This window comes from Rosa rugosa, chromosome 3 (assembly GCF_958449725.1).
Source record: "Rosa rugosa chromosome 3, drRosRugo1.1, whole genome shotgun sequence".
Lineage (NCBI taxonomy): Eukaryota > Viridiplantae > Streptophyta > Magnoliopsida > Rosales > Rosaceae > Rosa > Rosa rugosa.
Genome location: NC_084822.1, coordinates 37,649,581 through 37,660,600, shown reverse-complemented (window position 1 = coordinate 37,660,600; position 11,020 = coordinate 37,649,581). Strand labels below are relative to the sequence as shown.

The 11,020-nt window shown below is 41.1% G+C and overlaps 1 protein-coding gene across 1 annotated transcript; it reads right to left on the bottom strand.

Moving 5' to 3' along the window:
- Nucleotides 1–4,709: 4,709 nt before the first annotated feature.
- Nucleotides 4,710–8,450, bottom strand: LOC133741492 (glutamate receptor 2.2-like). The gene is made up of 5 exons (XM_062169386.1): nucleotides 8,112–8,450; nucleotides 6,567–7,897; nucleotides 6,045–6,354; nucleotides 5,507–5,913; nucleotides 4,710–5,055 (listed from the first exon to the last, which is right to left on the bottom strand). Exons 1-5 carry the CDS (start codon nucleotides 8,380–8,382, stop codon nucleotides 4,726–4,728), a joined length of 2,649 nt encoding a protein of 882 aa, XP_062025370.1. The 5' UTR covers nucleotides 8,383–8,450; the 3' UTR covers nucleotides 4,710–4,725.
- Between the last annotated feature and the right edge of the window lie 2,570 nt (nucleotides 8,451–11,020).

The window sequence follows — 11,020 nt, the reverse complement described above, 5'->3', positions numbered from 1 at the left end:
TAGTCGCGCCCCTAAGAGAGGGCGCTAGGAGTGAAACCCTAAGGAAAGGGATTATTCTGGACGTTCTGGTCCATATTCTCACCCCAAAGAGGAAGGAAACCGCCAAGATAGGCGTGCACGGAACCGTAGAGGTCAACGTGTGAAGAGAGAGAGAGAGGCAGAGCCTCCGGCTATGGTGGTGGCGCCACCAAGGATCATAGCCGTCCCCAACGCGCTCTAGGCGCACCTCGATCAAGGGAGCCTGACCATGATGATGTTTGTCTTCGGTGTGGAGCGTCCGGACATTGGGCTAAAGCATGTAATGCACCCCAGAATGTTGCTAACGCGTACAAGACGTATCGTGAAGTAAGGGAAACAAATTACATGGAGCAAGAAGATCAAGATAACGATCTCGCTCTAAGGGTTGAAGACTTCAAAGGCCAAGATCCAGAGACTGGCGATTTTGATTAAGTCTTTTTATTTTCCAAGAGATGTAATAGGCAATTGCCATATATTTTTGTAGTAGATGCCAATGGTTTAGTATTTCTTCAAAGTAGGCTCACCCAAAGTAAGTGTGATGTCTAGGAAAGTTATGAGATTAGTGGTACTTAAGCGAGCCTTGCTCCACCGACATCTCTCTACTCACCTGGTCACATTTATTTTGGAGTTACCGAAAGAAGTTAGACGACTACCATTGTTTTGCATTAGCTAGCATTTTGGATTAGATTTTCTTTGGTCAAAGAGACAATGATGTAACTCCGTTGGCTTATGAATAAAACTTCGAGTTCTTTTCGTGACTCCATTTTGATTCTGAGCACATTACTTTGTGACTACGATGGCTGGGCCATCAGTATTAATTCAAGGACATGGAATAGCCCAAGTTCCCCTTGCTAAATGGCACCTTGATTATTGTCACAGAAACTCTCTACGCTCCTAGGGCAAATCACACTTATGAATAGCCAACGGATTCCATGCGAAAACGCATGTAGAGAACGGAAATGAGTTCCTTTGCAATACCTTTAATGATAGCGAACAAATGCGCATCTTAGAGAAGTTTACGTGTCTCTCTAGTGGACTCTATGTCACTATTCGAGCTAGTAAATCCAATAAAGTTATGAGAGAAGATCTCTTGGATTTAGACACATATTGGCTTTGTCACGACAGGATAGGTCATCCTGGTCATGATAGGATGATCCGTCTACTAAAGACTTCACATGGACATCCTTTCTTTCGAGCGAAACATAGCATGAATCAAAAGTTGATTCCTGGACTAAGTGTGACCGCCGCCGCTGCCGTCCACCACCAGCCTAGGGCTAGCATAGTCCTTATCCATGACGCCATGGATAGCGTACATCATGGTGATGACACCCCAGGTGATACTGCAATCACTGACTTTCTTCAAATAGAGTTTCAGACGCTCAGGCCCAACCAAAATCCTCATTGGTTGCTTCTAAAGCCTCTCGCTCGTTTTACAAAGCCCATTCCTTAGGGAAATTAGGACTGAGACCGTCCTATGCAAAGGATATGAAAATACTCATTTTGTTCTTACATAGAACCCATGGGGATTCTATGGACTGATTCAACCAACTTGCGGACGTTTAAATATCTCATGATGTTGGTTGACACGCAAACACGCTGGTCACGTGTTGTGCCATTGTCCACTTGTAATGCTGCTTATACTACATTCCTAGCACATATCATATAACAACGGGCTCATTCCCCGGATCATCCTATTCCGTCAATTGGACTTGACGATGTTAGAGAGTTTACATCGAAGACTTTCGATGGTTATTGCATATCACTGGGACTGATGTTGGACATCATATTCCCATGAACACACCCAAATGGTCTCGTGGAATCAGGACATTGGTAATGCGCACCAATCTCCTTATATTCGCTTGGGGTGATGCAATATCGCATGCAGTTATGCTAATTCGTCTACGACCCACCGCCACTCAATCTACCTCTGCGTTACAGCTAATGACTGGGAACAAGTATCATACTTATGCATCTTTGAGTGTGCCATTTATGTGCCAATTGCGCCACCACAGTGCTCTATGATGGGTCCTTACAGACGAATGGGCAACTACGTTGGATTTGAGACTCCGACAATCGTCCGCCACTTAATGCCCTTGCTAGGCGATCTCCTTACCGCTAGATTTGCGGATGTCACTTTGATGAGACAGTCTTCCCGTCGTTAGGGGGAGATAAGAACACAGATGTTCAGCAGGAACGACAGGAATTGTCGTGGTCTGTCCCCACTATGTCTCATCTCGATCCCTGTTAAAGTGACGAGATCACACATATCTGCTGCAAACATGCCTGCAAGGATGGACATCTCTACGAGAGGACGTAGCGCCACCCTATACGGAGGAAGGCATGGCGCCAACGCCAAAGAGAGTGGCACTCTGGCGTTATAGGCCATGGCCTCAGCTAGGATGAGTAGGACGCCCGTGGGTTCGAAGGATACTTTGGCACAACTCAATCCTTGAATCATCGATACTCAAAATCCGTCTCATGAGTATCTTCCGGATTATGGTTACCGTTGGGGGACGCCTCAATGTCAGAACCTATTCCTGAGAATATAGAGCTCTTTGAAAATTATACTAGTGTACATGAGACATGGGATAGAAACTCCATCATAATTGATGATGTAGTTGCACATTTCGTTGCGCATGAGTTTGTTGAGCCCGATGATATCGAACCACGCTCCGTTGATGAATGAATGCCAACGTAGAGAAATTTGGCCTAAATGGAAAGATGCGATCCAGATTAAGTTGAATTCTCTAACGAAGAGGAAGGTTTTTGAGCCAGTGATGCCAACACCTCCTGACATAAAACCTATTGACTAATGGGTCTTCGTTAGAAAGTGTGATAAGAAAAAGAGATGGCAATCTCGCCTTATGGCGCAAGGCTTCTCACAAAACGCCCTAGAATCGACTACGATGAGACATATTCTCTCGTAATGGATGTCATTGCACTCCACTACCCTGTCAGTTTGGTAGTTTCCAAATAACTGATCATGCAGCTTACGAATGTGGTCACTACGTATCTCTATGGGGATCTAGATACGAAATATACATGAAGGTTCATGGTGGACTTCATTTACCCAAGTTAAGTGGCTCTAGACCACGGAGCGCGTTTGCAATAAGATTGAAACGCTCACTAAAGTGACTACTTGATTGGGAAGGGATATGCCCGCGCGTTTCCATAACAAGTTTCGGATTCTATCGCGGTTCATGTTGGACATGATTTTCATTAGAAGCCCTTAAAGAGTTAAGGGAAACCGCTGAACACTTGAAATCCGAGTTTAAGATGAAGAATTTTGGGAAAACATGCTTATGTCTCGGTTTGGAACTTGAGCATCATGTTGATAGATGCTTAGGCATTTTGACAAGGTCAAGCCTTCAAGCATCCCCATGATCGTCCGTAGTCTTGATCCTGAAAAGGATCCTCTTCGTCTGAGGGATGATGACGAAGATGTGGTAGGGGCAGAAGTGTCTCACTTAAGTACAATAGGCGCATTATTGTACTTAGCTCAATGCACAAGACCGGACATCTCATTTGCAGTGAACTTGTTAGCTAAAGTATAGCTTTGCGCCAACGCGACACCATTAGATTGGTGTAAAAGATATCTTTCGGTACTTGAGGTGTACGATTAATATGGGCTTGTTCTATCCCTACAGAGAGACGATGGATTCGGACCCATCACACACCAAGAACGCTGTCAACACTGGCCTGCGTCCACTATCCCCATCCCAAAATGACATGAGTTTTGGAAGGTTTTGCTGATATTGGATATCTCTCTGACCCACACAAAGGTCATTCCCAAACTGGTTAAGTGTTCACCGTGGGTAAAGACCGTGATAACTTGGAGGTCTACATAATAGATCCTAGTCGTTATATCTTCGAACAATGCAGAGACTATTGCTCTTCACGAAGAGGTTCGTGAATGTATATGGATTGGATCCATAATTACGCATGTTCGAACAATTGTGGTTTGAAGTCTACCACAGATGAGCCTACGAGCGTATAGGATAATGCTGCTTGTTTTGAACAAATGAAGCAAGGCTACATCAAAAGCGACATCACCAAGGATAATCAGCAACAACAGACTCTCCTCAAGATCAAAGTGAACTAGGTTCGATCTGAGGACAGTGTGGCAGACTTGCTCACTAAGTCATTGCTTAAATTCCACTTTCGAGAAACGTGTTGGTAGCATCGTTTGCAGACGTTATCTGAACTCCCATGACCGTTGTCATCAGGGGGAGATGCAGACATCAGGGGGAGATGTCTACATGTGTTGTGCTCTTTTTCCCATTCGACCGAGGTTATTTTTGTCCCACTGGGTTTTTGTTACTCGGCAAGGTTTTTAACGAGGCAACGAGAGAAGCACCGCGTTTGGGGCGACACAAGGGGGAGTGTTTAAGTAAATCCGAATTGTGTCTAGCGCAAACTCTAGGTTACTTGATCTAGTGGTAATAGAGTTTTAATTAGAGAAAATCTCGGAGAATATCGTAGAGATATCCATTCATTGTATGATTACCTTTCCTTATACGATTCAGTTTCTATGCATTGTAATCCTCTATATAAAGAGACCTCTATTATCAATGAAAACACACAGCAATTCTCTCTAAAATATCGTTTCCCTAAAACAATATTGAAATTAAATAAATTAAATTATATCAAAAATAAATAAATAAATTTATATTCGCTAGCTGTGTGAAATTTTGACTTTAGGAGAAATTAATACCGACTTTTTATGTCCAACCACAATGTAACTATGCGGTTGAACATGGCCGTAATTCTATTCCATACAGACGCTCGTAAATTATTCCAAACAGCCCTAATACAGTCGATGAGATTAATCATTATAGCAAGTATTGAACAGATAAATACTATTGAGAAGAGTTCCCAAAAGCTATCAAGGCCAAGTCTGCTTGACGGAATTAACTCTTGACAATCGCTATGTTTCTTCAACCATATGTTGCTAATGTTGATCATCTTTTCTCCTCCCCTCAAGTTCAGAATTGCTTGCGAAATATCTGATAGAAGAGGGGATCGCTTTGGAAACACCTGCAGAATTGCATTATCAACAAATTAATTTAAAAAATCAGAAACCAAAAAGAAATTCTCATTACACCAAGAAGTGGTCCCCTGAAATGTATTTTGGTTTGTGTTTTAGCCTTCTAGGAACCATCTGAGAAATTTAAATACAAAAAAGAAAAAGAAAAAATCTGAATTGGAAATTAATTCATCTTCTAACCGTGATTAACAAGGTAAAAATTAGTATAAAAAAAAACAAGGTAAAAATTATTACAATGTGGTTATAAATAATGAAATGATTGGATAATGTTAATAGAATGATAGAAAGATTTTGATTGATTGATCTCAAACTGTTTCCAAAGCAAAGCTAAAATTCGAGCAATGAAGATCATCGAATCACTTACTGGAGTACATCAACCAATATTTGGTTTCTATTATCCAAAATATAGACACGCATGTAGAAGGGAATTAGAGATCTTACAAAGCCGTAGCCCATCGTTTTAAAGACGTTAGCAACGATGATATATTTGCTGCAATATTTTTGAAGAAAAAGGTGCATGTGGGAGGTGCCACCAACAAAAGCACCAATACCACCATTTGCACTTCCTTTTGAAAGAGCTTGGTCAATATCTTTCATGGTTCCAAAACCCTTCAGCTTGGAACTGTCAAAACCTGCCTGTCTTAAGATGTCGAAAGTATAAGCACCCGCTATGTAGCCTATGCTTTCTCCCCTCTTCAATAGATAATTGATATCAGTAACAATAGGCTTGACATTTAGCTTTGTGTATTCTGTTTCTAGATTGGCTTCATAACTTTGTATCAGTATTCCCAGAAAAATTATCCACATAATCAATACAAACCTAGACAAGTTGCCCCGTACTCTGTCCGCTGTACAATAGACATAAAATTTGTTTGTTATTTTGGTCAACAAAATTTGTTCTTATTTAAAAGAAAAAAAAGAGAAATTAAAAATCATATCCTTGGGTAAATTATTGAAATAGAGAGTGATGAACAATTACCGTTTGTCAAATATATTATTGGGAAGGAGAGCAAGACAAAGGTGCCAATTTGATATAAGATATGACGGTTATTATTTGGATTTGTAGGTTCAAGAAGCCAAACCACAAAACCAATAAAGAGGCAGAAACAAGATGTTGCAACCCAAAGATCCCAGCTCCACGGCTTGAGGAAAGTCCATGCACCTTTTCTCTTGAGGTCGATGACTGGCACAACCATGGCCACATTGGCTTCTGCGTATGGCATTGAAAATTCTGTGTACTCTGACATCTTTGCGTTGATTGTTATGTCTCCGACAACAGCATCATAGTTCTGCAAAATATACCCAGTCATCTCAGCTGAAAATCATCATGTAACTTGCTGTTTTAATTTCTTTGATAATCAGGCCTCACTTGATGCTTTTAAAGATAAACAAAAAATGGCCCGTATATAAAAGGGCACAACCAGATCGATTAGCTAGCCTTATCATGATCAGTTACAATAATTTCTCCTACCAAAAAACAAAAGGTAATTAAGAAATTTACCCCAAGATGAACTTGATAGCACAATTCATTTTCTGTGCCAGCGCTGGAGCCATCAGGTTTCGCAAAGGGAATGAGATCATAAGGGAGAGCATAAGGTAGTCCTTCTACGACAGCCTTAAAAATGTCAGCGCAGAAACCAGTGACGTCCGTAGTGCCAGTTTTTGGATCTTTAGTAATCTTAACAAGCTCGGTAAAATCAAGCTTGACAGGAACACCTATTCGCAACTTCTTCCCTTTTTTAGGGAGCTCCCATCCCTTGGGGACGGATAGAGACTCGCCCGGCCATATGATAGGTCCAAGATTGCACTTGGAACTAGAATTTGCTAATGAACCTAACTTTCTCAGTAGCCCATTTTGCTTAGTCCAAAATCCAATTGTTGTTGCTCCACCACCATTTACATTAACTACCTCAAAAGTAGATGACTGAAGTTGTCTGTCAACAATTCTGAAATCTCCAACAATGCCTTCAAATCTAGTCATTGATAGCGCCTGACATAGCTTTGGACCATATTTAGAGACCCCCAAAGTTTCAAGATCTGTCAAATTTAACGAAGCATTTGACGTTTGGAAGCCTAGAGTACTTGTCGTCCCCACCTTTTCAACTGCCATTGCGAGTGCTTGAGCAGCATCGTATAGCCAGAGACCAAAAACATCTAATTGAGCATCAATGATGGTGGGATTGTTTTGTTGGAATTGTAATTTCCACCTTTGCTTGAGTTCTTCAAGCTTTATTGTTCTTGGAATGTGAGTTTGTACACCCAATACACCTTGCATGGAATAGATGACTGAAGAATTCAGAGACTGAAGACTATTAAGTATCTCAGTAGTGCTGATCCAGACATAACCTTCACTCATCATTCCAAGCTCGTTTGCCTTAGAAAATAGTCTAGACGATAGATCAGTTGTCATGTGAACAATAAAGACCCGGGTCTCCATCTTCATTAACTTGTACAACTCGTCAACAATTTGATCATCAGTGGCTGATGCTCTGATGAAACTCCGGTGGGGGATACCAGCATCAATATTTTGCAAGGCATCAGTTAAAGACGACATGACTCCCTCCGCAAACTCATTGTCTACCAGAATGGGCACGACTTGTCTCCATCCAAATTCTTCAACAAGAGCACTTATTGCTCTCACTTGGCAGGAGTCATTTTCTGAAAATTGGAAAAAATAAGAGCTCCGGAGTGACGTGAGAGCAGGGCTTGTGGCAGAAAATGATATTATGGGGACATGAGCTTGATCTCCAAGATTAATGACAAAGTTAGTTTGCTTCGATGTAACAGGCCCGAGGATGGCTTGCACTTGTGATTTCTTGATCAGATTAACAGCTGTGTCTCAATGGAAGGATAATTATATTAGTTAATAAATCTACAATAATTGTGACATATATTAAGACTACAAAGATTGAGCAGTAACATTCGATCCATTATATCGACAAGCAAATGGTAATTAATTAACTGAAAAGTCTAGAATGGATTAAACTAAAATAGGTTAATTTGCCACCATATAACCCAGCAAGGATTACCACCATATATAGCTCACCTGCAGCAGCTGCCCCAACCACAGTCTTCTTTGAATCTTGAGTGTTCAAGACCAGTTTACTCTTATAGTGAGAATTAGAATAGTAGAAGTCTGAGAGGGCCAAGTCAAGGCAACTCTTCCATATTTTAGCCTCCCGTGAGTTAAGGTCATCAAGTAGAACGCCAATATTCACTAGGTTGGTCTTGCTTTGTGGGGTTGCATCTCCATACCAAGAACAAAGAGAGAAAAAGAAGATCAAAAGAGCAAACTTTGGGTACTTTTTCTTTTTCATATTTGAAATAGGTTTTTTTTGGTCAAGTGAGCGGATTGCTTTTGAACTTCTGAAAACCGGCCTGCTACTTGTTCTAATTCATTTATTCAATTCCATTAAACGCCATAAACAAATCAGAATTATATTAACTACCGGTAATTGTTAAAAAATAGAAATTTTGAAGAAACTTCTGAGGTACTATCAAAATTTCCAACCTTACGGCACTTGGGTTGATTGCCGATAGCATTGATGGTGCATAGAGACATAATTTGTCAAATCGCTCTCAATTTTTTATTTTGTTGATTGTAGCTGCTGGTTCTAATCTTGTTGTAGATATTGTCTCAAGCATTTCGAGGAAATTTTGCTCAGACTTACTCAAGAGTTTAATCGTCCTACTCTTATGGGGTTTAGGGAAAGACAAGAATATCAAAATTCGACATCAAAAGCTAAGAATCTTCTTGTTTAATGTGATAGGAGGAGGAATGGGGGATAAATGTAATGGTGCCGCGGAGTCAATGCCAAAGCAGTTTGCAAGGCCCCTCTATGATGGAACGTAATTTCGCAGCATAGATATCCCAAAGCCAAAACAATACAACGTGTAGATGACAAAGAACTAATTGAAAAAAAAATTGTGTGTGTGTATATATATTATATTATATTATATTATATATATATATATATATAGAGAGAGAGAGAGAGAGAGGCGTTTTGAAGATGACGTCCGCACTATCGCTAAAGTGTGGACGTCCACGCCGCAGTCGTGTTCAGGCCGCGAAGGGGCGGCGGGGCTTGCCGGACGGAGGCCAGGAGTCGAGCCGGACCAGTCTGCAGTCGAGTGGAGTCGCTGGCGACCGGTTTGCAGCGCTGCCCAAAACCTTACAGTTGCAGGTGAGGTCGCTGCCCAGAACCTTCAACCTCGATCTCCTCCGACCTCGATCGATGCCCAGAAGCGGTCTTGGATGCCTCCGGCCTCCGTCCGGCATGATTCGTGCCCCCGTCGCCGCCTGAAAAGCTGCAGAAGCATCGACGTCTGCACTTTAGCGATAGTGCGGACGTCCGCTCCAGAACCCGTATATATATATATATATATACACTTTTATTTAAATTCAGCAAGCACTACACCCTTGACAAAAAAGATCATTATGTAGAGTAAACTACAAAGCCCACCCCTAACAAAAGAGCAAGCTACCTAGCTAGCACACTCACCTTTTAGGACTAAGCTCAGAACATAGAAAAGTAGAGCCCTCTGAAGAAGAGTAAAATTGACAACATCTCTCTCTTTTCTTTGCCATATTTCCCACTCAAAGCAAGAAAAACATAGACACATCCCCTTTTTTAACAAAAAGAGAAAAACATAAGCCATAAATAGGCCCAAAGCACAGCCCAAAATGACCATGTCCAAGCCTAGTTTGGACAAACCCTAGCCCAAGATGAGAAGACAACCTCCTTCACCATGCTACCGCCGCCACTGCAATCCATAACCACTCCAATTGTCAGAAAACGACCACCCTTGGGCGCGCGTCAACTCCACCACCAATGAACGCTGCAGCGATGCAGCCCACCAGCCAAGACAGAAAACCAACAGTTGTGACAGGACCCGCCCTGGATTTCATTTTGAAATCCGAACTAGCCCTGCAGGGTCCAACTTAGAATGAATTCTACCAAAAATTTGGCGGAACTTCCCTTAAGTGGACTACCCAAAACATCAAACCTGTAAACAAAAGGAACACTTCTAATACCCATAAAGACACCCAAACGTCAAGAGCCTACATGCTCTCCACAAATAATTCAACTCTCATAACACATATAAGAAAACTTAAACTTAGATCTCGAGTCTCAAATTATCATTAATACAACTGAAAGTTGGTCATCAAAGCAAACTAGACAATGAACTGAAATATGACACAAGTAGGTTAAACATTAATCTACAACGAAGATGGTAGCGGTGGATGCTATGCCTAGACTCTTATGCACGCCCAACCTCAACTAATCTGCAGACTAGGCACATAAAACCGAAAAACCCAGGAAAAGCATTTAAAAACTGTTAGAGTGAGTGGACGAAAAATAAATAAATTTCAAGAAAATAAAATAAAATTTATTGCTTTCCCAAAATTTGTTTCCATATAAAACCAGGCATGCAGTAACGTCTCGTGAAAATACTCTTAACTAGCCTCTAGTATTGAAATCTCAAAATAAATTCAAATCATCTCAAAACATGCTTTGATACTAATATTTCAAAATCTATTGTAAATCAACTCATCTAATATACCAATATCTTATAAAAATTTCAAGAATTTATTTGATTCACCTTACTCTGTTCAGGTCAGTTATTCACTACCTTGCTTATTTCTTGAAGTTGATTTACATGATATGGAAGAAATTACTGCTGCTGTCACTGGGGAAGAAATTGAAGCAGCTCTTTTTGCAATTGGTCCTCTAAAAGCTCTAGTGCCAGATGGCTTCCCAGCTATTTTCTTCCAGAAATGTTGGGGCATTTGCCACTGGGGAAGAAATTGAAGCAGCTCTTTTTGCAATTGGTCCTCTAAAAGCTCTAGGGCCAGATGGCTTCCCAGCTATTTTCGAAATTTTCATTTTTTTAAGGGCCGATATTTCCGTTGCATACCGTGAGTCTTTCGACCGAGATTTTGGGAATTTCCCG